Source organism: Poecilia mexicana, unplaced genomic scaffold (assembly GCF_051168715.1).
Source record: "Poecilia mexicana isolate PSO_F unplaced genomic scaffold, ASM5116871v1 scaffold_4, whole genome shotgun sequence".
NCBI lineage: Eukaryota > Metazoa > Chordata > Actinopteri > Cyprinodontiformes > Poeciliidae > Poecilia > Poecilia mexicana.
Genome location: NW_028263373.1, coordinates 8,214,159 through 8,241,143, shown reverse-complemented (window position 1 = coordinate 8,241,143; position 26,985 = coordinate 8,214,159). Strand labels below are relative to the sequence as shown.

Sequence of the window (26,985 nt, the reverse complement as noted above, 5' to 3'; positions counted from 1 at the left end):
CGAAGAATATAATTTAAAGTTTGTCTGAATTCTGAAACCCCAAACAGAAACATCAACTGATATATTGAAAATAATAATTAATTTAGAAAATGTTGACGTAATCGTGAAAAATTATTTATTAGCAGAACGGCAGGAGAGTATGGAGACAGCTACAAATGATGTAAATGATGTAAATGTAAAAACATAAAAAAATAAAACTTGAAACTGACGATTTTCGTGTTTATTCTTGTATTAATCATTAGAATTTACCTAACTTTACTGAAGTACATGAAGGTAACCCGGAACTCACTTCTACATCCGGGGCATTCAGTAGTTTCACATGTAGGTCGGTTCAGCTGCCATAGAGTGCCCTCGTTCAGAAGCTCCTGGTGCTACTCTGGTGTTTACATCCACATTTGACAGAGATTATGGTAAATATATTCATATTAACTCAGCAGCCTGTATTTATCTGGCTAACAGGCTCGCTCTATGGACTTCTAGCGAGCATTTAGCTAATGCTAAATGCGGCTTGCAGCAGGCTGACAGGTGCTGGAGCTTTGGCTAAATTTAGCCGACAGACATCTGCTGAGTTTCATTCATTCTTCCTGGGACTTTCAACTAACATATATAGTTTAATTTTTTACTTTTTCATCGAACATTCTCACTCTTTGCAAGCTTTTGCTTCACAACAAAGTAAGGGTATCGCTTGTTTTCTGGACCTTTTTTTTTGGGAGGGGGAGGGTCATTTATGTTTCCAAAACAAACATAAATGAAACTGCGGCCAATTGTGCAGTGACAAATTTAGCCATTTGAGAAAATAAAAAATCAGCTGCAAACTTGCTGAGAGTAACATACCCAACTGCAGTTGTTAAAAATGTACTTCATTCCTCTGCCAGGCACTAATGGGGATTCAGCTGGTGGTCAGCTTGCTGGCCGCCAGCATCATGCAGAGGATGGCCCCACACTGCTCATTTGCACGATGGCTCGTCTGCAACGGCAGGTAATGTCACACTCGGGTATCAGTTTGTGTGTTATGCATGTAATATAAGCTGCACACGTGTTTTCTCCCAGTTTGTTCCGATTCAAACACCCGTCAGAGGGAGAGTTGTTCGCGTTGGCAGGAAAACAGATGCCTAAACAGAACAGAAGAGACAGGTGAGTGTTTTTTTTTTTTTTTTTTTTTTTTTTTACTGATAAACTCAGCTTACATTTATCTGAGAGTTTGCTCATGAGTTGGGTTTTCTCCAAATTTTCCCTCTGTGTTTTAATTTTTTTTGTGTGTGTGTTTTCTAAGGAGACAGAATGGAGAGAGCAAGCCTCTCACTGTGCCCAAAGACATTGACCTTCACCTGGAGAAAGCGCCTGTCAACGTGATGGACGCTCTTGGTAAAACAAGGCACTCCTCTATGTTCATCGGGTCGATGCGTTGCATGTGTTATTACTCTAAGCTCAGTTACTAACTGCGAACCGATAAGACTCTCTTTGAAATAATCAGAGCCTTTTGGTTGTATTATTTCTGTTTGCAGTCCTGCGGTTTTTCCTGGAGTACCAGTGGCTTGTGGATTTTGCTGTCTATGCCATGGGCGTCTTCCTGTTTACCGAGTGTTATTATAGTGTGGTAGACGCCAGCAAAGAGGTCAACATCGGAGCCATCTGGTGTGTCCTAACGGTTGTGTTTGGACTGTATCCTTCAGATTTTGCCTTAAAGCTACAGCAGCTTTTTAACAGTGGTGGTACAGCAGAGGCAACAATTGCTCTAGTCACATTTGCGTCATTAGAAATACATTTATATCAAAATATCAGACAGAGCAAAGAAGATGTATTAGAAAATAACTTCTGTTTTAAGTCTCTTTCTGTCCTTCTGTCCAGTATCTACACATCTTTCAATTAATCCATAAGCATCTGTTTTGTTTTCCATCCATTCACTCAATCAGGTTTTTTCAGGGTTTTTATATTTAAACCAAAAATATAGTAAAAACAAAATAAAAAAAAATATATATAATATATAATCTCTGCAAGAAATTTAGAATTGGCCATACATGGCTGAGAATTTCAAAAGGTCGAATAATGAACCTTTAAAATAAAATATATTCAGGAACCCTTTAACCTGCTCTTTATTCCACGTATGAAGTCGTGTTTGTGTCGTCGTTTGTTTTCCATCAGCTCCCGGTCTCCTCCCGGTCGTTCCTCCTTAACCCGTCGTTTTTTTCCAGAAAGGCCCTCCACACTCTGATGAGTCACTACTTTCGCTCGGAGGAGGGCGGCGAGCGCTCCGTGTGCCTCGCCTTCGGCTTCCTGTCTCTGCTGGTGGCGATGCTGGTTCTGGTGGTCCGAGAGGACTACCTGGAGTTCGGCCTGGAGCCCGGCTTTTCCAGCCTGTTCGACAACTTGGAGACGTTCGCCAGGCATCAGGGTTACGCCGATTGGTCGTAAGTAGAGACGCGGGACTTGGCGAGGCGCGCTCGCTTCAGGAGACGCCGCCGTGCCGAACTTTGCGGCTGTTTCTGACGACAGGATCCCGGTGACGAAGCTGACTGTGAAGCTGGGCCTGGCTGCTGTCTGCGCTTACATCGGGTCCCTCCTGGCCTTCCCTGGACTCAGGCTGGCTCAGACTCATCTCGATGCTGTACAGATGAACTCTGACCGCCCTCTCATTCAGTAAGAACTCTTAGAGGAAAGAAGGAAAAAAAAAACTGTAGTCCCATCTTTTTCCAACATATTTGACATCGTGTTTGTATCTCTCTGATTGCTCTACAGGATTCTGCTGCACATGAGTTTCTTATCTCCCGTCGTCGTGTTGGTTTTGTGGGTAAAACCCATCGCTAGAGACTTTTTGGCCAACGCGCCCATGGGAAAGACGTCTGTCACCCTGTAAGTAACTTTTTTTTTTTTTCTCCACTGACTGTTTAACCTCTGTATAAGTAAAGCTGGTAAGTTGTCGGCAGAAAGAAACCTCGCGGTTTGCCTCCGGCAGGGTGAGCAGCGCAGCATTCGACAGCATGCGTCTGTGGATCATCGTGGCCCTGTGCGCGCTGCGTCTGGTGCTGACCCGGTACCACCTGCAGGCCTACCTCAACCTGGCTCAGAAGTGGGTGGAGCAGATGAAGAAGGAGGCGGGACGAATCGCTGCCATCGATATCCAGCGGAAGGTCAGACACATGTTTTTTTTTTTTGCATAAGAATGAGAACGATTTTCATCGCCGTCACGGAGAAACCTTTTAACTTGATCTGCTTTCCGTCAGGTCACGCGTGTGTTTTGCTACCTAACGGTGGTTACGCTTCAGTATTTGGTTCCTATCCTGATCATTCTCTTCTCCACGTTGGCACTCAAGGTGCTGGGTGAGTGAATAGTACATCTTCTGGAGAAACCCTGATCAGGAAACCTCGAATGCTACGTCTCATGACTTTATGCTTTTGTAGGGAACTTCTCCTGGGGTTTCGACATCGAGGAGACGCCGGGTGTGACGCCAGCGCTGGTGCTCCCCACAGCAGCACCCGTGCCGACCGGCGGCCTCGACGAGGACGAGGACGGGATGGAAGACATGGAGGAGGACATCCAGGCCACGGTGGCACGCCTGTCAGAGACGTTCGCCGCGCTGCGCTCCGTCCTCACTCCTCTCTTCCTCCGCGGTCTCTTCGCCTTCCTCACTTGGTGGGTGGCTGCCTGCCAAGTGATCAGCTCTCTGTTTGGCATCTACTTCCATCAGTACTTGATGCAGAACTGAGGAAACTGGAGCGCCGGATGCACGCAGATCACTTCGAGCTCTCGCTGTGTGAGACGCTGCTGGAAGGGTGATGGACAGAGGGACCATAGCGGATGACCACAGACTGAGACCGAGTCTGTGTTTGGTTGGAAGAGGTAAACCAGCAGGCCTCTGGCATCAGTGACACAAACACAGAGAACGATCCGTGACTTGTTTCACAAAGCAGGTTCAGCTTGTATCAATTTATACGACTTCGCTTGGTCATATCATGGAAGCAGCATTTTTAGCAAAGGAGGAATAACTGAGAATAGATCTATGTTTCCTTTTCACTTCAGATCTAACTTGACTGTGTAACTTTGAAGGTATTCAAACCTTTTTCTTTTATTATTCTCACTCTAGAGCAGGGATGTCAAACTCCAGTCCTCAAGGGCCGCTGTGCTGTCCTGCAGTTTTTAGATGTGCCACAGGTACAAAACACTGGAATGAAATGGCTTCATTACCTCCTTTTTTGTTTAGGTAAATTCTCCAGAGCCTTGCTAATGACCTAATTATTCCAGTCAGGTGTGGTGCAGCAGAGGCGCATCTAAAAGTTGCAGGGCAGCGGCCCTCCAGGACTGGAGTTTGATGCCTGAGCTCTAGATGAACCTCTAGAATCCAAATAGCCATTTATTTATTTTTTTTACCTTCATTCCTAATAAATCAATGTCTCCATTTCCAAAAAAAAACATACTTGTCCCCTTAGTGAAAGGAGAACTTAACTTTTATAAATGTTATGTTGAATTGGTGTGATTATACAATGAAGGATTCACAGTTTAATTTTTAACATTTTAAAGCAAAACTGCAAACTTTTCCGGAGGGGAAAGAGCTTTCGTGAGTAGAGAAAAAGCCAACTTGAGGTGGTTGTATATTTGTGATGCACATGATGAACACTACCGTAACTTCAAATGGCAATAATGGTCTGAGAAAGAACAACAACAAAAAAAAGACATTGGCGCAGCACAATGTCCACAGTTCTTTGCAGATTTGATATAAAAACGTTTCTGTTGCCTTTATATTTAAAATAATTTCTTTATTCTCTCATCATGTTTGATCCAAGCTACCAATCACTTTGCCAGTGCTTCCAGTTTCAGTTTTTCACGACTCTGATGTTGAAGTCTTAACTTTGACTCATCAGCTGCCTCCAGTATGATGATTACAATCCCTTTGGTTCGTCTCGACTCCAGCTTTTTGAGTTTAGCAGAAACTTACCTGGGAATCAGATTTTTTTTTTATTTTTTCCAGGAAAATTCATGAATAGAACTTGATTGAAAGTTGCAGTATTTGCCTGCACAAGCAAGTTATTCTTAAAGCTTTGTGTGTGTGTCTTTTTTGTTTTTTGTTTTAATTGATGGTGTTATTTTGTGGTTAACTTGAGATGCTCTGTGAACTCAGAAAGCATAACCTTTCTTTTAGTACCGTCCCAGTTTTCAGTCCCTTTTTCTGCTGCTGCTGCTCTAAATCGCCTCAAAACATATTTTCCTTATTTAAAAACAGGAAATTATGGAGCATGTACTCATGGTGATCTGCAGCTACTAAGCGTCTGCTGACACCATAGCGGTTAACTTTCCATTCATTTTCTTGTGCAGACCTACCAATCCTTAGCTTCATTCTAAAAGCATCTTCTGCAGCTTTTGCCATGCATCTGTATCAGTGTAATGTGAACAGGCTGCTGTTTTAATGCTGCATTTATATAACATGTAATGGTACCAGTGCAGGTTTTTGTGCCTCCTCCCGGAGCTGGAAGAGGATATATTTTGTGTGAGGGACTCTGTTTCCCTTTAAAGAACCGATTTAAGAGTGCTAAACAATTTCTTTTTTTTTTTCCTGCCGTTTCTTTTTTTATGTAGAGCTGTAGTTGAAAGTGTCTGAAAGCCAAACACTGAAGAGTTATTTTATTGTGACCTAAGTGCCTGGGAGCGTCAGGGATTGTTAGTTTCTCCAAAACTCCCTCTCTCCTTGTTTGTTTTGTGTTTATTCAAATCAGCTTAATCACATTTTTGTTTTCATATATATATATTCACAAAAGCAGATATGATATTTTCCCACGCTAGATGGCTAAAACATTTCATGCTAACTAATGAGTTACTTTTTATTTATTGTGCATCACCTTATGTTGTAAGTGACATAGAAATTTAGCAGATTCTGACGTTTTGATCTTTAATTTCATTGTAAACCATTATGCTGTGAAGTTTTAACCGAGATGATTTCAGTTTTTGAATGCATGGTGTGCTGAATCTTAAGATTTTTTTTTGTGTGTGTGTGTTTGTGCAGCCTAATTAAAGACAACTTTCTGATTTCATGCATTTTAGACATTCTCACTTTGTCCTGTTTTTTTGGGAGATTTCTGATAATTATTTTTTTTGTTGAAGTAGCACTCCATTGATCGTTAGCCGAAGTCCGGAGAACGTGACTGCATACTGAGGAAGGTCATCCAGGTGTTTGATCCAGGTGCATTGGACCAGAGACGCATATGAAAGCTGCAGGACGTCGGCCCTCGTGGACTGGAGTTGGAAGTCCTCCAGGTCTAGTTGATTTGAAGGGTCCTGACCTTTGACCCCGGCCTCCAGAGAGGCTGCGTCATCAGAGAAAAGGAGGCTAAACACGAATACACGCCACAATTTTGAAACTTGTATTTCTATAAAGTTTTGGAATGTGATAAAGGGAAATGTGCCCTGACTGTGTTTTCTTAGAATGGTCTTGTCTTTAATCTGACATATTTTCTGATAATTGTGGTTTATTTCCATTCTTATTAAAAAAAAAAAAGAAAAATCACAAATGCCTCATGACAGCAGTCAGGAGAGGAAATTTGAGTAATAAAATATCACATTCATGATAAATAGACATGGGAACTCGGGAAGAGCTTCTGTCCGACGTCGTACTGAAAGGTGACTCCGTCTCCTCGCTGGTGTCTGTGCAGGAGGGTCACTGCTCCAGACCGCTCTGCGCCTCCTCAGCCGACCGCTGGCTGGCTCCGGTTGCTATAGTGATTTCCTATGTATGTCTGTGCAGGGGACCCAGACATCCCCTACAGCCTGGGCTGAGGCTGTCCTCAGGGGAGGAGACCAGACATGACCCTGGTGAAAGTCTCTTTTCTGATTCTTTTTTTTTTTTTTTTTTTTTTTTTTTTGGAGGGAAGACAACAGAGTCGGTCCATGCTGGTGTCAGCCCATTCCCCGTTTGGTTGGGTGTGAGCGGGAAGGCAAATTCTCCGTGGGTGGAGTTTCCGTAAAATGCTCCTTCACAGTCACCGCGAGACAACCAGCTGTGGAAATGAGCCTTTTTATACTGAACAATTTTAGTTTTCTTTTTCTCTCTCTCTCTCTAAGCCAGACATAAAGGTCTCCGGGCTTTTAAGCAGCCCATTCTCGCTCTCCACTTTCTGGTGGCTGCGTGGTGAGGAGCATGACAGGGCCGTGACATGATAATGAGGGAGTGTTTGCATGTGGGTTCAAAAGATAGAAAGTAGGTGAAAAAAGAAGAAATAAAGGGAAACATGAAAGGTGTGCAGTAAATGGCATTTTTATCAGCCTTCAGACAACGCAAAACAGGCAACGGATTTGCATTTTCTCTTCAAAGCGAGATATTTAACTAAATGTTAGATGTTAAAGTAAAAAAAAAAAAAAAAGACAAAAGCGAGAGAGAGAAAGAAACCAGGAGCAAAAGGTACAAATTAAAATGTTTTTTTATTTAAAAGGATTCACGACAAATGTCAAATAAAAATCAGTCTCTGTTCTGCTGGAGAGGAACTCAACAAACATTAGAAAAAAAATAATCTGCAGTAAAATAAGAATACTAATAAAAACTTTATTTTTCTTTTAGATATATAAACGCATAAAATAAAAACAAAGCTAACTCCGCCACAGAGGTTCGATGTGGCGACCTCTTTTCACTGAGGTAAAACATGAACCTGAACTTCCATCAGGTCATGGACATCCTTTTTTTTTTATTTTTTTTTAAGATAACCAATCAGCGACAGAAAGCTTACGGCATACAGCCTCAGCCTTATTAGGTTGCGATAGTGTGACATAATACCACCCCCTGGAGGACAAGAAGAGGAAATGATCTGAACGTCTTCTGAACGGCCACCAGCAGTTTTTACTACACATCAATGAACCAGATGCAGCTAAAAAAAGAGCAGAACAATAGAAAGGCAAAGATTTGTCACGCAGATTGTCCCATATCTGTACATCATGAAGAGGCGAGAGACGGCAGCCATGGTAACAAAGTCTTATTTGACCATGTTCAATTCAGCACCATCCACATTTATTATTGGTATTAAAGATAAATACAATAAGTTCACTGTTTTTTTATTTTTATTGTAGCGTAATCTTACACTGAAAATGCAAACTTTAATTTATTAATGAGTCCCGTTTCTTTTGGCTACTTGTTAGAAGGAAGGCATGTATTTTGTGCCAACACATAGTGAACAGAACGGCAAGGGAGGTAAAGAAGGAAAATCTAAGCAAATAGGGGATGTGGATATTTCTTTGGGTTTCGCAGGATTTAACATAAAGCTTGGGGATAGCATTTGCGTATCATTAAAAAATAAAAAAATATATCCCGCATTTGGATATATTTCATATATATATATATATATATATATATATATATATATATATATATATATATATATATATATATATATATATATATATATATATATATATATAAATAAAGCAGCAGGTTCCGATTGTGAAAACTCTGCTTTGAACGAGGCAGGCGTGTTCACATGGGAGTCTGAAAACGGTTTGGACGTTAGTGGGTTAGCCTAGCATCGCGGAGGTAATCTGTGAACAAGAGCCGCTTCCTACAGGGAGAAAATGAGTCTTTTCAAGTTTACATTTATGATTGAAGAACAGAATAAAAATAAAAATGATTGCTTTTGCATACGAATTAACTTCACTGCATATTTTTAGACAAGATATTTATTTATGTCAGACTGAATTCTTAAGTTTCCAATCAAGCCTCTTGTTTGCTCATTTCAAAACTTATTTTTTAATTATAATTTAGAAGTCTGATTTTGACTGATCAATTAGTCAAAATTGATCAGTCAAAATAAATTTTTGACATACTAATCCTCATTGTGTAGGAAGCCAATAATTAGCTTAAGCGTTTTAACGTAGATTTAAATAAAAATGAGCAATTTCTAAAATAAAATAAATTTCAATGTTTATTCATAGTTTTTAAAACTAGTGCTTCATGTCTTGTTTCAGTCCGGACTCGGAAGAGATGCTGTTTTAAAGGCCAAATGTACTTTCAGAAACCTTGAAACTTCTGGGGAAACTCAGCTAGTCTTTAACTATTTTCCCAAAGCTGCAAAACAAACAAAGAAACAAAAACATAATCAAACTGTATTTTGTTTCAGCACAGAAAAATCTAAATCAAAAGAAGAAAGTCTGTATGCGTCTATCGCCTCGTGGGATCAAGCGAGTGACTTGAAGAGAGGATTTCTTTCCCACCCTGGAGAGCCCAGCTCTGCGAGACGAGACGTCCCCAACGGGGTCGGTGGGGGACGCTCTAGAAAACATCTCGACCCCGTCGGGTTTTGTTGGCAGCCGTTGAGCGGGAGGCGGTGGCACCTGGCTATCTCTGCCAGCCGTCGCTCATCTCCAGCTGCCTGACAGGCTGCCCTCTCTCCTCTCCGTCCTGTGGGTAGCCGGCTTTGGGAAGCTCCTTCGTCCTGTTGGCCGGGTGGGCTTCCGGAGGGCTGTGGCGCGCCACGTCGGCGTTGCCCGTGGGCGAATGCTGCCGGAGGTGGTGCAGACGAGGAGAGGATGGAGAGCACATGTGGTCAGGCGAGCTTCGCTCCGATTTGATGCTGAGGTTCAAGGAGGCAAGATGAGAGGAGTTGGAGGAGCAAGACTGGGGTGGGAAGGAGCACCCCCCGCTGGACATCCTGGGAACAACAAGTTAAAGTATTAGCACATTCACACCAAAGGGGCATCATCTTGCTTAATCTCTGATACTAGTTAAGTGTTACTTCAGTCCTGAAGTTTTCCTTCCCCTTGTCCTTTTTTTTTACATTTTTTTTTTTTGCAATTTATCATGATAAAGCAGGAAGCCTCTTGGCTTTTAATGTTTTACACACCAACTCAAAATATCTCATTAGTGTAAAGTCAAAGAAAAATGATTTTAACATGAAATAAAATGTAAGAAAAAAATCCTTCAAAGAAGAGTACAGAGAAGAAAATCATTTTTGGAATAAAGTTCATTTGAAGTTTGCCACGAGTCATGTAAGGACACTGCAAACCTATCAAACAAGGTGCTCTGGTCAGATAAGACCAGAATGTAACCTTTGGCCCATATGCGTAACGGTATGTGTGGTGGAAAAACTAAGATTGAGCACACCGTCCTCCTAGTGACACAAGGTAGTGGCGGTATTATGCCTCGGTGACGCTTTTTCTTCAGTGGAGATAGAGAAGTTGGTCGGACTTGATGGGAAGACAGACGGGGCTAAAAAAAGGGAGATGCTGAGAGAAAACCTGCTTGAGACCACAGAGGACTTGAGACCTGGGTAGCGGTAAACCTTCCAGCAGCACAATGACTCTAAACTTACCCCCAGAGATACAAAGAAACAGTTCAGAGCAAATCATATTTCACGTACGGCTTGAAAATATCTTGTTAATGTCAAAGTTGATCCCATCTGACAGAGGTTGTGCTTTTATTCTACAAAGATGCAAAACTAGTTGAGACGTGCTTCGAAACATTTGCTGATGTAATTGTGGCAAAAAAACACACACAAAAAAAAAAGGCCGACAAACTGCTGACTCTACTACAGTAACCGACTGAAGATGAATGCAAGCCACAATTTTCTTCCTCTAAGTAATAATATTTTTTTTTACTCTTTCACATAAAAACTTCAAAGATGTTTGTGTTTGCAATGGGAAACAACATGGGGCAATTCAAGAGGTTAGGAATGCTTCTGCACATAATTTCTGCTTATTATGTGCAAAAGAAGAAATGATGAGTCAGTATTCTGAAAGCATGAACAGGTTTTTCTTTTTTATATATTGTGCTTTGGTCTTTCCTGTTTTCACAGTGTGACATGCATTTTTATCAATGAACTAATTAGTTATTTCTTTGATTTCCTCATATGTGATTCAGACGCGAACGCAGATTGGAAACCAAAGTTTTTAAGACTTTTAGACAACTTCCTCCCGAGGCGCCTGCAGTTTCTGTTTCAAGGCTGAGATCCACAGACGCTTTGCATGTCATGGGGTCGGCTACCAGAAAGACAGAAACAAATACTAATTTATGTTTCGTTTGCTTCGCTTTTACACTTCATCCGGAGGTTTTCTTTTGGTTTCTCACGATTTATCGTTTCTTTAGAGCCGGCGTCAATTTTGGTTCTACTTTCAAGACAGAGAAGTCTGACCAACACTGTAATCTGCCATCTCTCAGCGACCTGATAGATAAAAACAATATTTCCCTTTTCCGTCACAGAACTCTCTCTCTCTCTGTGTGTTGAAGGTATCAAAATAAAGAGGTTCATGCATTTTACTCCCCCAGTTTTCTGAATTCAGATGGAAATGAACATTTGAACAAGAGACAATCTCCTGCAGAGACAGGGCCAGTTTTATGACTCACCCTGAGCTGATATGAGGACTCTGAGACTCATGCTGCCAGGGATTCACCGGTCCTCGCTGTAAGCTGACAGAGTGAAAGAAACCAGGCTGGCTGTACTCTAAAACAAAGAGACAGACAGGAACGTCAAGAAAATCATCTCCAAGACACGCGAGACAACAACAACAAAACAGCTACACTGTATGAAAAGACACAGTAGCTAATTCTTTTAGGAAATAACTCAAACCAGCTTCCTGTCTCAGGGTTGTTGTTTTTAATTTGTGCGCAAAGCTTGAAAAACTGAACAATAAACTACTCTCTGCTAGGTTGAGCAAACTAAACTGAGGTTCCCTTAAGTATTTCTCGCTCTTTACATGTAAAAACTCCAGTCCTCGTGGCTCGGTGCACTGCAACTTTTAAAATGCGTCTCTGCTTCAAAACTTGAACGAGGCTCAACTGTACGCTGAGGAGGTTATTTGGTAATTCAGCTCAGGTGTTCGCGACCAGGGACACATCTAAAAGTAGCTGCACAGCAGGAACCTCGAGGCCTCACTTCACAATGGTGCATACTTCACGCACTGTCACTTCATGTCACCTGATGACCCTGGTTGTCTCCAAACAGCTCTCGGTGTAGGAGTACGCTGGTACATTTGTCTTTCATTAAGACGTTAAAATCGAACTCCATCGGTCTTTTGGAGTTACGGAGGACATTTATGGTTTCGGTTGCGGATTTCATAGCAGTCGGCGCGGACAGCTGCTGCTGACCATTCAGCGAACGCTGACTTGCCAATTGCTGTTTGAAAGCTGCCTTTGAGGAATGGGCGCGCTCGAGTCAGGAGTCTGTGAGCAGGCTTCGCTGTGCTGGTAAACCAGGAAAGTTAAAAATAATCACAAAAACACGAAAAAGCTTAAGAGAAAAATAGAAGAGGGAAGTTGAAACTACCGACAGATTCGAGATTCGTCTCTAAAATGGATGTAGTTCCCAATGCAATAGAGGTGTCACTTTCTTATTAGTGTCACCTGCCATTTTTAGTCTTAACTTGTGAAGAATGCAGCAGGTTGACTGCACCTCAAGCACAAGCATTTACATTTGTGGTCTTGTTGTGACGTCGAAATCTGTCCGCCCTACATACAGCTAACAAGTCGAGTATAACTTTTATCTTGGGCCTGGCTTTACTGAGGGCTTTTCAGCCTTTAGCATAGACCTCAGCCTTGGGTCCTTTGCATGTCCATTTTGCTAGCGCAACATATAATCAGTTAATTAGTGAAAAACTGGGAAGGTAAGGAAAATAATAAATATTTTCTTTTTTTGTTTGTTTTTGCTTTCAGAGCAAACAAAAAAAAAGAAATACGGTGTGTATATGGTTTTTTTTCCCCCCCAATATATTTTACTGAATTTTCTCTTTTAGGACACAACAAACAACAGACTTATAACATTATAAACATGTACTTATACACACTTTGGTATGTATATGTTAAAAATATGATCTGGATTTGTACTCAGGTCCCTTTACTCTGATATACCCAAATAACATCCGGGGCAACCTTCACATTTACCCCACAGACTCCCCGTGTTTGTCGTGTAATTTCAGTATAAATCCAGCTGATCTGTGAAGGCCTCAGAGGTTTGTTAGAGAACATCAGTGAACAAACAGCATCAGGAAGACCAAGGAACGCAGCAGAGATAAAGAGCCGGATAAAATCACACCAGGGTTTCAAACCTAAACTAACAAGCCAGGCTAGGAGAGCAAGGTGACTCTGGAAGAGCTGTAGATATCCACGGGTCAGGAAGTATTTCAACAAAGTTTAGTCTGGAAGGGAGAATATAAACACATGCTGCAGTTTTCAGATTTTGTTTTTGTAAAAAACAATACAAAAATAAATAATTAGGAAAATCATGTTTCGTTTTCCTTCTGCTTCCCAATTATGCACTGATTTCTGTTCGTAACATAAAATCTCTTAAAACAATACAACTTAAAAATAAAAATTTGAAAATAAAAATTTTACATAGGGTATATATATATATATATAGGGTATATATATATATATATATATATATATATATATATATATATATATATATATATATATATATATATATATATATATATATTATATATATATATATTTTTTTTAACTGTAGAGAAAAATAATTGAAAACAGATTTACCAGAGGCTCCAGCAGGGGGAAGCCCATAGCCCCCCAAACTGTGACTCAGGAGACCCGCTTTACCCATCGCCACCATCGAGCTGCTGCTGTGCAGGCCCTGGTACAGCAGACTCCTCTGATGATGATGAGGAGGAGAAGTACAAATAGTGAAACACAAAATGTGCAGTGATGTCACTCCTTGTGACTTGTAATCACTATTGTAGTGAGAGATGAGGGCGAGTGAGAAAGCAAACTGTGAAATTACGTTAAAACTGGCAGGTTAAAGAGTTGTGCATTGGCTTATAAGCCCAGCAAGTGGCAGATTGTTTCATTTTTGATCGCAACAGATACTCACAGCAGAGTTGTGGTTTACTCTTGTGGCCCCCATGGCCTGATTAGCAGCGTCTGCCCGCAGGTTTTCGCTGCCCAGGCTCAGTGGAGGAGGGCTTTTCATGTCCAGAGCTCGGTTCAGGTTGCCGTGGGAGAACACGGAGTAGCCGATGCCTAATCAGAGGGAGACACCAGCAGGGCGTGAATGGAGTCCAAAGCTCACTTCACCGATCGGCGACTCATTTATTAAGTGCCACATTCTTCACCACCTTCTTCTGCAAACTAAAAGCTCAACACTAATATATATATTTCTTGATGCAAGTAAAAAAAAAAAAAAACAACAAAAAACCCCACAGGAGCTTTTTTGCAGCGTGACAGAATCTGTCTCGAGATGACGGAGGTAAAAATGTTGTCATTTAAAACCAAAATCATTCCAAATCGCTACGAGCGATCGGCAGCTAAAGATGAAAATTGTAAAAGAGGCCGACATGACAGGCAGGTGTGATGCATTCTGTGCAAAAACCACAAAACTGGTTATAGCTGCTGTTACACTGGTGGAGGGCCAGTTTCACAAAAAAAGGCTCACTGCATGTGTGGATTAGTGTACACAAACACACAGACACACAGACACACACACACACACACACACTTCCTGTGAGTTCACAGCCAGCTGCACAGAGGGCTGACAGCATACACATGAAATTCACTGCGAACTCTTAGTGAGAATATAAAAGAATGCTGGATGGATTTTTTTATGCGCGTCAGTCTGCCTCAAATGGAAAACTCTACAATAAATGTTTCAAATTTGACTTAGGATGAAATTTAATTTTGTAAATGATTTAAGATATTGTACAAACGTTGCTTTTGTAAAAAAAATTTAAAAAAATAAAAAATATTGGTGTTTTATGAAAGCTGGTGTGCGTACCTGGATGTGGGGACATGAACGCCGCGTGCGGTCCTGCTGGACTCGCAGAACTCGGACGAGAGCTCAGAGCTTTAAACCCAGGGGGTCGGTGGGACGCTGCGCCGGGCGCCGAAGAGTTGGGGAAGCCGTTCTCACACCCGGCGGACACGAGGAACTGAGTCTCCGGTGACAGCAGAGAGGGAGGCTGAAGGACACGAGGAAAGGCGCAGAGGATCAGAACAACAGCGCAACTTTTAAACTGTGACCACCTGAGCATCTGCGCTGCGAAAAAAAAATCTGTGTCGACTCGAGCGAGTGAAAGCAGAAGTGTGTGTGTGTGTGTGTGTGTGTGTGTGTGGACTGACACAGAAGCGCTGGCGGGCAACAGACAGGTCCATGCTGTCGCTGCCGGGATACTTGTCGGCCGCCGCCTGCGCGCTCTCCTCGCTGTCGAGCTCGGAGCCGTCCAGGCCGTGGCCTTTCCTGCGCAGCGTCTGATGCAGGAAAAACAAAGGCTGCATGTTGAAACCATGGGAAAAATTGTTTAGAAACACATCCTCCCGCGTCGATTTGTTTCGGAGTTTGCCATCTATAACTTTATAACGCATCATTTTATCAGAAAACGTTGTAAAACATTCTGCTAATAAAACTCTAACAGGACAACAACATCAGTTAGAATAAATTCAGAATTTCCTCTCTCTGTTGCAACGTTTCCAGCATTCTCTGTGACCTTTGGTATTTTTGGCAGAGTTACATGTGTATAAGCAAACTGCAAGTTTGTGTGGAATACAAAAGCACCCAATTATTGCACTCCAAACAGTCTCTTGTGATGCTAATTTAGCAACAAGTGATGTATTTTGCCTAGACTTTATTTATTTATTTATTTATTTTTACTAATTTCGTGGGGTTTCTTTTACAAAGCTCTCACAGTACCTCCAATATGTCTGTGTTGGTGCGACTCTCGTGCGGCTCGCTGTACTCTGTGTATTTCAGCAGAACTTTGTCCATGTCGGTGCTGGCGTACTGGAACAGACGGTTGGTGCTGTTGAAGATGATGAGGGCGATTTCGCAGTCACAGAGCACGCTCAGCTCGTACGCCTTCTTCATCAGGCCAAACTTACGCTTAGTGAAGGTCACCTTCCACGGTGAAGGGGAAAAGACACAAAACAAACAAAAAACAAATCAGCATGCTGTGAATAAATGCAATATGTTATGTTCTTTTGAGAGCTTAACACGGTCATTTTTAGTTCAATTAATCAGTTCTTCTGCATGTTTTTAATGAGAATGACAGAAGGGCACCAATGACAAAAGGCTTTCATTAATGGAGAGAGAGTTTACTCAGGTGGCCTCGCTCAAAAAATAAAGTCTTTTTTTTTTTTCTTAGTAAAAGATGACTTATTTTGTTCTAAAATCTAACAAGTTGAAATCAATTTCATTAGCTTTCAAATGTTTGTTCAAATTTATAAGATCCAGAAAAACTTCATTTTATAGCACCGGGGTAAAATTAGCTCTTTAAATCGAAAAGGGTGCTGATACTAAGTCTTAATCGTAAAGAGCACGTCCTCAAACAGGCACTTTCCACCTGGACTTCACAGTATGTACAGTAATCAGGACTGTCTTTCATCACACATGTAAGATACTCAAGATATCTCAGACTCAAATAACTCAAAAAAAAAACCCAAAAAAACAACAGCGCTCAACGGACAAGCTGCGAACATCAGTCCTCTTCTGTTGTGACCTCAAGTTTCTTTCATCTTGGCTTTCGCTACGTATTTTTAAACTATAATCGTCCCTAAACTGCAGGTTTACACAAACGCCTCAGAGGCTAGTGTCTAAGTAGAAAAAAAAAATACTGCTGTACGTAAACTTTCTTGACTCTAAAATATTTATTTTCTTCATCCTGAAGCAGATTTCCTCTTTTCATTTTGGCCCTTTGGTGTCCTCAGTTCATTTTCTAAAACCTCTGCAGGTTACATAATTTTATTGGCAATAAGAAAAAGTTCAGTTTTTGACACCAGGATGCAGATCTGATTAGACTCAGAGCACTGCATCACAGAAGAAGTTTCATCTTCTTACCAGACAATTCAGCAAACTATCATATCGACCCACTTTGATGGCACTATTCCTGTCTTGTCAAGACTTAGATAATAGTTTCAAAACCTTATCACTCCTGAAAGTATTTCCTTTATATTTTTGAAGATACAAATATATTGTATTGTATTGTATCTATTTCTTTGTTATTTTCTTTTTACTTGAGAGGTGTGCAGAGGTTAGCAGGGATGCAGTAGGGAGTGTAAAACCAAGACAAAACAAGAAAACCCCTCCTAGTCAAAATGCAGCACAATGAGCTTTTCTGCCTATCTGCTAATCAAATGTTTAAAAGTCATTTTCTGACTGGAAGCAAAAGTTCATAAATGCGTAGAAGCAGAACATTTTAATCGCATCATACGGTGACGATTTACATGTCAGATAGGCCAGTCTTCGCTCTGGTTGTTTTGGACATGCAAAACACCATGAGATATTTTTCCCTTCATCTCAGCAGAGCTGCGTCCGAACATGGAAATCTGAAGAATACCGATAAAAATATGTACACTGAAAAGAACAATCTCTTGATATCCAAACTGCAGTCTCTACGGTACTTTGCGCTGAAAACACTTAAATAAATTTGATCTTTTATGTCGGATTATCCGCTTCTTTTAGCCTGTTCCTACGCTTTGATTTTTCCTGAATGTATTTGACTGAGTTTTGATCTTCATGGCTTTTATTTGCCTGATGAAGCACTTTAGACGTTCCATGTATTGCATTGCTTTGTTGAACATTTGAATTTTAATAATGAAAAAAAAAGTCAGTTTCATATCAAACATCTCTTAGTGACAGATATGAGACTAATATTAAAAATTCACAAATAACCTCAGACAGTTATACTCGTGGTATGTGAAGGCTCACCTGTCTGTTTCTCTGGTCAAGAATACGAGAAATCTGGATTTTCTTTCTCCCCATGTCTTCTCCCACGACTCTGAAAACAAATGACAGTTTATTATGGGACTTTTAACTTTTTTTTTTTTTTTGCATTTTTGTCACAAACCTGCCAGCTTCCCTTTCAAGGTAAAAGAAAAGCATCCCCATACCCTGATGCTGCCACCACCATGTTTCCATGTTGGTCCCATCATTTACGTTTTTATGGAAACTGCAAATGGCACTTCTGACGGCTTTCTTCCACCGACTGCTTTTGTCTCGCCACTTTTAAATAAAAGCTGGATGTGTGGTCTGTCACTAATACATTTTTGTTCAATGATGTTCTCTAATAAATTTATGACCGCAGTGTTTATATTTTAAAAATAAAAGTAAAAACATCTGGACTCTTTTTATTGAGCAGGTGACTCCTGAAGGCAACTAGAAACACAAGGTCTTTTCGGGTGGTATCTTGTGTGCCATTTAGGCAAAAATCCTGATAAATAAAAAATATATAAGCATAAAGGATATTTCTATGTTGTTCTATTCTTACGTGAATGCAGATATTTCAGTTCAACACTTACTACATCCTGACTCCTGACAGAGTTAACTCAGCCTATTTCTGGCTATATAAAACTAAAATAAAAAAAATGCATACCTTAATATTTTACAGATTTACTTTTTCAAGCAAAATCCACCTTTCTTCAAAAAAAAAAAAAAAACCCACAAGAAAAGTCTCACACATCCGTATATTTCTGATGAGAAAATGTCCTCCGTTTGGTTTAAGTGACTCAGGTTCCTTCCTCTCAGTTCATGGGTGGGGGGTGGGGGGGGTGTTTATTTTTACCACCATAAGGCGATGTGGTCTGAAGTCAGAGCCACTTTTGCCAGACCATTTGTCCACGCAGACTCTTTCAGTCTGCGTGTGTGACTCCCCCCCGCCACTCTCCCCTCCCCAGCCTAGCAGCGCGGTGCTCGAATACACCGCTTGGCCCCAAGAGACGGGGTTAAAAATACAGTCCACGGCTCCTTTTTAGAAGTTCAGCAGGCAATAGCTTAAACCAAACAGTAGAAGGAAAATGGTGTGTGTGTGTGTGTGTGTGTGTGTGTGTGTGTGTGTATGTGTGTTTATATGTGCGCTTTTGAAAGATGGCCCGACGACGTGAGCCACCCACTCCTCTCTCATGCACAGCTAGGTCGGAGAAAAAGCGGGACTCTGAGGGGCAGATGGCGTAGACATGGATGGATTGCGGCTGGCTTGAGAATGTTTTGAAACTGTTTTCTTTATTTACTTGGTGTCAAAAACCTCGCTCTCGCTCCTCTGCTGCAGACCATGGCATTGCAGAAGATAAAAACCTGTTACTTTTGCTGGACTCTTCCGCGCTTTGCAGCAAAACAACTAACTTGCACCTCTTATTGGTGACTTCACGGTGACCGCGCGATGCATCTCCAAACCCCCTGAGGAATTTTCCCTGGTTTTCCCCCTTAATTCTAGACGTGTAGCAGAGTTTTCTAAATTTAGTCGCTTGCCCCTGCTGATGCTGCTTGAGCGGATATGGCGCCCATGTTCCCATGACCCCTGAAGTGCCCGCTTGCCCCTCAACGTAATTTTGGCACAAAGGCATCTGGGTCACTTCTGGTGGAATCCGCTTCTTTGACAATTACCTTATAAAGTGAAATGAAATCCAATGCACCGGACATGTGACACGTCATCACTAAACCTACGATGCCCTTTGTTTTCGCTCTGGCAAGACAAAGGGTGTAATGGACAAATAGGACCACAAAAACCAGTGTTGGTCTATCTGACTGACAACCTTGATACCACAAAGAATTCACACAAGGCCTCAGGCAAGCTCTTGAGCTTTTTTCACACCAGAAGTGAGACAATTTAACCTCATATCAAGAAATTTTATGGGTGGAAAGACAGGGAAGTGGGACATATGTTTTAAGCAGCGCGAAAAGATCTTTATCTCGTGTCTTTACAGAAGGTTCCCCTCGTCTGCCAAATAACCAAATTACAGCTATCAAGCGCCACAGACTGCTCTGTGAAAAACACTTCACTAAATGGGTAAATATAGCCCCGCATCCAGCCAGGCAGCGCAGAGCTGGCTGCAGTGCTCTTTGTGGTTTCACAGGTTTGTCAAGAGCCTAAAGGCCAAGACGGGCAGGAAAAGCCTGGCTGCGCCTCACGGCTCATAATACAAGATTTCCCATATTAAAACGGCTATTTGAGGTGCGCGTGTGCGCAGATCTGTAACAGGCAGCCAGAATCTGCCTGATCCTTGTGACCTTTCATCTCGCAGGTCGGCTCCTGAGCAAGCCGTCTCTGAGAACAGATGGAGATGAAAAGGAAAAAAAAAAAAACCTGTCTCATTTGCATGTACTTGAAAATCTCGTGAATACGAGACAGAAGTACTGTCATAGAGTGTCGACTGCACATGAAGAAAGCTGCTTGTGGGTCTGGGATGGAAAACGACTGTTAGATTCGAAAGACAGCAGAAAACACGGGGCACCAACACCCACTTTTCCCTGCAACACACCGGGATCCTCTCGCGGATCACCGGGAGCTGCACCAGGATGCGGAGAAAAGTAAAAAGAAGAAAGGAAAAAAAAAAAAAATCAAACAGGTACATTTCAATCAGTTCGATTCCAATTAACTCACTCTGACTGTTTTACAACGTATGCACCATGTGATCATGCGTGAAGTAAACCTCACGCATGAATGAGAAAGGGAAAAAAGTAGGGCATTTGCACAGAATTGAGGGTTCTGCTTTGATGGTTTTCTTTCCATGAGTCATTCAGAGCATGGTGGCGTGTTTCAGAAAGATGGTAAACACGTGCATGCACATCAACTGAGGCAGATCATAGCTGATTATCTGACATCAAAAGAGAGTTCAGGGAGCCATCAGGAATTAACGTGTGTTAAATGTGGCTATATGTGGTCAAAAAAGAGACACTGAGTCACTGTGTTGCTAAGTTTGCTGTAAAACAATATTATTAATGTTCTTGACAGAAACTTGAGAAAATTAAGACAGGTGCTTCCCTCTGGTATACAAAGTTTAACCGAAGCAGCAGGAGCAATGTGCATAACATCACAATCAATATAAAATTATATTTACAACTGAATAAAGTTTCATCGTTCCAGAGAAAATATTTTTTGAATTCTGCAAATGTAGCTTGAGACACAAAAATCCATTTCCTTTAAAATTTATGACAGAGCAGCATACTTTCAGAGGAAGGTTCGAAAACAATATTTAATCCTTAAAGGGTTAGATCTGTAACAGCGTGGGAGCCGTTCTGTGGGGAAAATGTTCGTTTAGTTCAATTGGGTTTATTTGTGCTGCGCCAACATACAAAAAAAGCCTCAAGGTACTTGGCAGAAAAAAAACAACAACCTTATTTTCAAATTCACAGGTCCAAATTCAGTTCAAACCAGGCCAATTCAGTCTAATAAGGTCTGAATGTCACATCCAGAACCAATGAAATATCCTGATCACAGCATTATTGATCCTAAACATATAATCAAAGTCAGCTGATCATTTAACACCCATTGGTAAAAAGCAAAAGCAGCGGACCGCCTTGAGTCATTGACTTTATAGAAATCCAAGCATGTAGCGAACATGTAGCTTCACATGAACGTCAGCAACACTAACATAGACATAGCGTTATATTTACCACCCAGTATTCCTTGGTAACAAAATCATATTTCCACAGGGCTGTAAAAAAGTCCAGGAAACCATTTCTGTATATTTAGGCTTTTTTTTTAAAAATAGTGCCGCAATGTTAGTTGTTCAGTCTTTGTCGCTCATTTTTTTTCTGAAAATTTATTGCATCTTGAGATTTTTCTTTTGCTTTTTTAAATTAAGGCGACCACTGGGGAAGATTCCCCACAATGAGGAGGTATGGAGAGACCGAGTAAAGTTAAAGAATTATAATAAAGCGACTAAGAAAATACTGATTTGTCAGATCTGAACAGCATCTTGGTATCTTTTTTTACAACATTACTTGTACTCCTTTTTTGAACCGTATTTAATTACTGCAGGAGTGTTAAACTATGCTTCTGGATTTTTTTTTTTTTTTTTTTTTGCAGATGTAACAAAAGAAATGCAAACAAATCACAGATAGTTTAAAGGAATTCATTAAGGTCACATAAACAGAAGACCACTTTATAATACTGTATAAGATTAGATTTTTCTAAATTATGTAGCATGTATAGACGTGCAGACGGGTTCGGTTCCTCCTTTCAATTTAAGATTTATTTTTGTTTTTTGCCTAAGTGGCACCCAAGACAAAAGAGGGATTCCAATAATAAATGATCTAAAGAGATGGACTGAGAAGGAGTGACAAAAAAAAATCAGCATCAGGTGCGTCCAAGCAGAGACACAATCAACCTGCTGGTGACTGGAGTTTAATTCCCGTGCAAATAAATGCAAGGACTCCAGATCCCAAAGTTGAGCTGCATCAAACTTCTCATAAAAAACAAAAAAACAAAAAACTTTTTGGGTTATGTAGTTAGACTTCTTAAAAGCATATGCATTTTTAATGTATTTATGTTAACTCATAGCTTCTTAATAATCCACATCTACATGTAGCATAAAAGCCTATATGTGTATGTGTGTGTGTCTGTGTCAGCTTGAGGGTCAGACAGTTCATAAACTCACGACAGGCCCGAGCACTGAAATGGTGAGGAAATTTTTGTCTAATTTTAACTGGAGATAATTCAATTGCCTTGATATTTTTGATCGGAGAAGCAATGGTGCATACTCTGGGCACAATCAGGATATTTGACCTTTCTGTAAATAGAGGACAAAAGATTTCAGGACATTGTGTATTTGGTGGGCAGCCATTTAAAGAATTTTTATTTTCTGCAAATAGGAACCAGGCGTCAGTGAAAGCTTACCACAAAATGGCACAACCTCAATTTCCTGCAAAAATCTATCTATCTATCTATCTATCTATCTATCTATCTTAGACTTCTTAAAAACTTCTATCTTATTAGATAGATCTACCTATCTATCTAAATAATTTGGAAGAGGAGGTATCATGGCATGGGCCAATTCTCACAATGGAGAGGTGTAAATCGAAACAATGACCTCTATAACCTTAGAAATAAAAGTAATGCCAAGGTACGAAACTAGGGGAAATGTTTGTGGATTATTAAACCCAATGTATTGTTTACGTCAGTCAAAATAGAGCGTTTAAGAATAGCCCGCCTGTCCCCGAGTTGCCAAGCACCTCTGTCTAATATAGCTTCATCTACAGACAGCTCTTAATAACACAGCAACAGGTACTTAACTCACAGCTGTGTCATGAAATCTGCCGCACAGGAAACCCAAGGAAACGCTGCTCATTTCCCTTAAAACAACCCCCCCAAAAAAATCTACAATCACAATATCTAAACGTACGCAGTTAACAAGCTTACCTTTTTTCTTTTCTGTCGATGTCCTCTTTTTCTTCTTCTTTTTTTTTTTTTTTTTTTTGTTCCTACTTGATTTGCTTAGCAAGTGTTACGCCGCACTTGACCAGTTTGAGAGACGAGGAAAAAAAAAAAGAGAGACGTGAAGTTGACAATAAGAACCGCAGATATCTATCAAAACGAGCAGGAGTCGTCCCGACGTGCAGTCTGCTGCTGGGCTGATGAACAAATATCCACCTGATGCGGACGCAGCGGGAGGTTCAGGAGCGCCGCGCGCCGCTTTCCAACAGCTGGCCGCTGCTGCTGCGCCGCCCGCCTCCCCGCCACCGCACACCGCCTCCCCGCCCCTGCCATTGGACACAGTCCTCAGCCGCCTCCCATCCAGATTCAAACGCACCCCTCTCGAAAACGTACCCGCAGTCTTTGAACAAAAAGGAAAAAAATAAAATATAAAATATATTGTATTGTAGTTTTTAAAGACAAAGCAGACGAAGTAGTCCAGAAGGGGGCAATTTCTGAACATTTTATTTTATTTTTATTTTGTGACTGTAAAGTCTTCACATGGGAAGCTGGCAGGGTTGGCCATTTAAATTCAGCTTTTAGCATTGTGTGATTATATATTTTACGTACCACCTTAAATTTAGCAAAGGGCTAAATTAAAGAGAATGTCCACCTTGAAAAAAATTAAATATATTAAATATAGAGTTATAGAGACATTTTTCATCTGAAATCAAACAGTTACAAAAGCTATTTGAACAGCTTTTGTAACTGTTTAAATAGTTACAAAAGCACACACCGATGTTAATTTATTCCAGTAAAAGTAGATTTAAAGCAGGCTTGTGCCGTCTTTGATGTAGCAAAGTCTGTTTTAAAAAAATTTCAAAACCGCACAGGTTTTCCATAAAAGCATTCCTACAATTTGAGGAGCATTGTAATATAGGTTAACATAACTGCCCTTCCCCAACTTGTTGCTGCACACTATCACCCATAAAATACACTGTAATTCCACAGTTTGTTTTCTTCTTTTTTCTCATGGATATTTATGGCATGGAAATTAAAGGAGAGACACCCATCCACATTAATTCATCACTGTTGAATAAAGTATTTTATAACAGCAGCCTGTCTCTCAACTAGCTGATTGTAGTCTTTGTCTCAACTGTAATAATTAATGTTACATTACTTTAACATGTTTTCTTTTGTATGAAAGCGATTGCATACCGCAATGCTTTTTTTTTTTTTTTTTGCTTTAAATATCTATGTTAATTACAGCAACATCTTTACGAATGGTTATGAATCTTGCAGTGGCTTCAGCCTAAAAGGAACTGATACGGAAAAGAGATAAATAAACGCTGTGCATCTTCTTGGGTCAGCGGAGAGTAGTTCTGGATCTTGAAGCACTTGCTCAGAAGCTCTCAGAAAACAGCTTCGTGAAATAACGCGTCAGGAACATTTTCCATCCTGGTCAGGTCAGTAACACAACCCCAAACCATGACAACTCCTCCACTGCGGGTAACAGTCATAAAGGTGTTTTATGAAAGCATTGCTACTTATGAAAGGAGACCACTTTAAAGCTTATCAAACGTTATTTTTCATCAATTCACTGCTTTGTTCCGTTATGAAATTGACATCGTCTTCAGTCCACCAGAAAGGCTTAAGGCAGCTGAGTTTCAGAGCAAAACCAGAAGAATTTGATTCCTGGAAAAGCTTTAAAATCTGGTTACATTAATTGAGAAACACATCAGTCTACAATAGGTCTATGTCATCCTAAATCTTAAACCTCAACCTCACCTTAAACTTAAATCTGTCAGGTATGCCAGAAATGGTATTGACTGGTTTTGATTAAAATGTTTAAAAAGAACATTTCCTCTGGTATGTTTAAGACCATGGCAACAAAAATGTTGATTTACGCTGCCCAAGCCTTGCAGCAAATACTGCTATATAAAGCCTCGACTTCTTGTGAAAAGTCGTCACCATTTGCAAACTTGTGAGCAGTTCAGAGTCATTTCCCCTTTTAGAGATCGCAACCTGGATATCAAGTGAGTTTAAAATACCAACCACTGCATAATCACAAAGCAGATATTACAGAGAAGGTCACGTATTTACGTGTTTTTGAAGCCTGACTTATCGTAAGACATCTTTCAAAGTGCTACAGAATGAGAGGGGGAAAAAATTATTTCGAGGCAAAACATTGGTCCTAAAGATGCAAAAAAATATATATATAGATATATATTGTAAAAACTATAACACTGGCGTGACCTCTCTATAGACATAATGGAAATATCTATTTGAAGATAACTGGAAGGACAGAAAAAAAGTTTTCGTATTTCAGTAATCAAACAGCACTCTAATGTTGTCTGACTTAGTTTTAACATAGCATTTCAATTTCTTCTGAAGAGTAATTTTTTATTTAGAAAATAATCCCAAACAAAATGAACATTTATTTCACTGAGCGCCTATTAATTGAGAATTTACCACAGATTTTTAACCAGGTTTTATAGTGTAGATTCTGTCCAAACAAGAATGAAATCAAAGATGAAAATCTTTAAAGACAAATAAACATCGTATTAAAAGAAATTAACATGAAAAAAAGAAAACATTTAAATAGGTGACTTGTTAACCTTCCTTAAAATAATCATATATGGTTACATTAATTGAGAAACACATCAGCCTACAATAGATCGGTGTGTGGTTTTAAAGTTTGTCAGAATCTTTACAAGGCCTGTTATTTTAAAAAAAAATGCATTTTTTTATGTGAAAGGTTACACAATATACTACAAATTTACCAATTTAATGCAGCATAAAAAGTTTTAGATGAAGAAGTAGTAATTTGGTTCAGTAAATTACTACTGTCTTTTATCCCAAGTCATATCATCGCCCCGATGTTTACTAAAATTATCGAGTATTGCATGTCTTCCAAAACATTGTCATGATATGGTTTAAAAGAGTCTCTATTCAATAATCCTGTCCAGGTTGAACCAGTCAAAGTATTTTGAATTTGCTGATCAAATGTCTAGTATCCTGACAAAATAGCGAAAAAGCCCTTATCTGCTTTATAAACAGCAACAAAAATTAACATCATTAGCAAGCTAAGATACACCTCCATGTGCTTTTGGAGTGCTTAGTTTGTGCACCATACCTTACCCCTGCCCCAACTTACCACCGACTGGACATGCAAAAAAAAAAGAAAAGAAAGAAAGAAAGAAAGAAAAAGAAAAAACAATACAATTCCGATTGACGCAACTTCTCTCTGGAGTTCCTGAGTCGCCCCGTGACGTCTGACACCCTGAGCTGTGAGCCGTACCGCCTGTGTCCAAAACCTTTAACAGGTACGACAGTTAGATGGCAAACTTGTCATAAATTAATATGCATAATTTCTTGAAAAGTTGAGAAATTGTAGCCTTTTATTTTAATGTGTATCCATTGCATTTTCAAATGCAGAAGGCAGAGGTGTGAAAGGTCCTGTCCATAACTTAGTGAAACGTGAGGGTGTCACAGTTCAGCATAAAGGGGAAAGGTCAGCAAAGGCTTCATCTTTTCAAGAAAGAATAGGCCAGTGCAAAATAGCAAACAACTTATGTATCTTAAAACATTTAGTGAAGGTATTATGAAAAAATTTAGGAGGTTTGAGGGGGAAAACACTTGTTACCTAGTAAGTCTATATGCTGGTAACGAGCTCTTAAAGGTTCTGCTCCGCTGGCGGCAAGCAAGGAGGAGGCAGATTAAAGCTTGTAAAACTTTATTCCTTTTCTTGGCAAGACGAACAACGAGCTGCACAGCTAGAGTCTCTAAAGCTAACACACTCAGCTCTTCTTCTTCTTCTAACCCCTAGATGCTGCTCTCTACCGCCCCCTAGGGAAAGGCTGGGCCTGTAACACACTAAAAATCCAAAGTGTTCGACCATTTAAGTCTTCTGTTGAAGAGAAATCGCTCACATCACCATGACTGGTGTC

General features: G+C 40.4%; 2 protein-coding genes across 3 annotated transcripts; one reads left to right on the top strand and one right to left on the bottom strand.

Moving 5' to 3' along the window:
• Window positions 1-140: 140 nt before the first annotated feature.
• On the top strand, window positions 141-6,388 carry tmem161a (transmembrane protein 161A). Of its 2 annotated transcripts, XR_015762659.1 has the most exons (12): window positions 141-410; window positions 876-979; window positions 1,051-1,134; window positions 1,274-1,365; window positions 1,506-1,662; window positions 2,193-2,408; window positions 2,494-2,637; window positions 2,737-2,850; window positions 2,954-3,128; window positions 3,222-3,318; window positions 3,400-3,838; window positions 6,095-6,388. XR_015762659.1 is itself a non-coding variant. In XM_014967777.2 (11 exons), exons 1-11 carry the CDS (start codon window positions 408-410, stop codon window positions 3,702-3,704), a joined length of 1,491 nt encoding a protein of 496 aa, XP_014823263.1. In that variant the 5' UTR covers window positions 141-407; the 3' UTR covers window positions 3,705-6,030. The 2 variants fall into 2 exon arrangements, 1 of the variants encoding a protein (XP_014823263.1); XM_014967777.2 differs by lacking the exon at window positions 6,095-6,388 and having other exon boundaries at window positions 3,400-6,030.
• Window positions 6,389-7,386: 998 nt separating this feature from the next.
• On the bottom strand, window positions 7,387-23,461 carry mef2b (myocyte enhancer factor 2b). The gene is made up of 9 exons (XM_014967774.2): window positions 23,042-23,461; window positions 17,614-17,683; window positions 15,601-15,804; window positions 15,033-15,161; window positions 14,689-14,872; window positions 13,789-13,937; window positions 13,455-13,569; window positions 11,310-11,406; window positions 7,387-9,618 (listed from the first exon to the last, which is right to left on the bottom strand). Exons 2-9 carry the CDS (start codon window positions 17,665-17,667, stop codon window positions 9,306-9,308), a joined length of 1,245 nt encoding a protein of 414 aa, XP_014823260.1. The 5' UTR covers window positions 17,668-17,683; window positions 23,042-23,461; the 3' UTR covers window positions 7,387-9,305.
• Between the last annotated feature and the right edge of the window lie 3,524 nt (window positions 23,462-26,985).

Bases quoted from the DNA above. Each gene is read 5' to 3' on its own strand.
- tmem161a (XM_014967777.2), top strand. The intron at 2,409-2,493 runs GTAAGTAGAGAC...TTCTGACGACAG, and splicing joins CAGGGTTACGCCGATTGGTC to GATCCCGGTGACGAAGCTGA. The intron at 2,851-2,953 runs GTAAGTAACTTT...TGCCTCCGGCAG, and splicing joins GGAAAGACGTCTGTCACCCT to GGTGAGCAGCGCAGCATTCG.
- mef2b (XM_014967774.2), bottom strand. From the start codon at position 17,667: ATGGGGAGAAAGAAAATCCAGATTTCTCGTATTCTTGACCAGAGAAAC. The intron at 14,873-15,032 runs GTCAGTCCACAC...CGTGTCCTTCAG, and splicing joins TTGCCCGCCAGCGCTTCTGT to CCTCCCTCTCTGCTGTCACC. The intron at 11,407-13,454 runs GTAAATCTGTTT...TCTTTGTTTTAG, and splicing joins TCCCCCTGCTGGAGCCTCTG to AGTACAGCCAGCCTGGTTTC.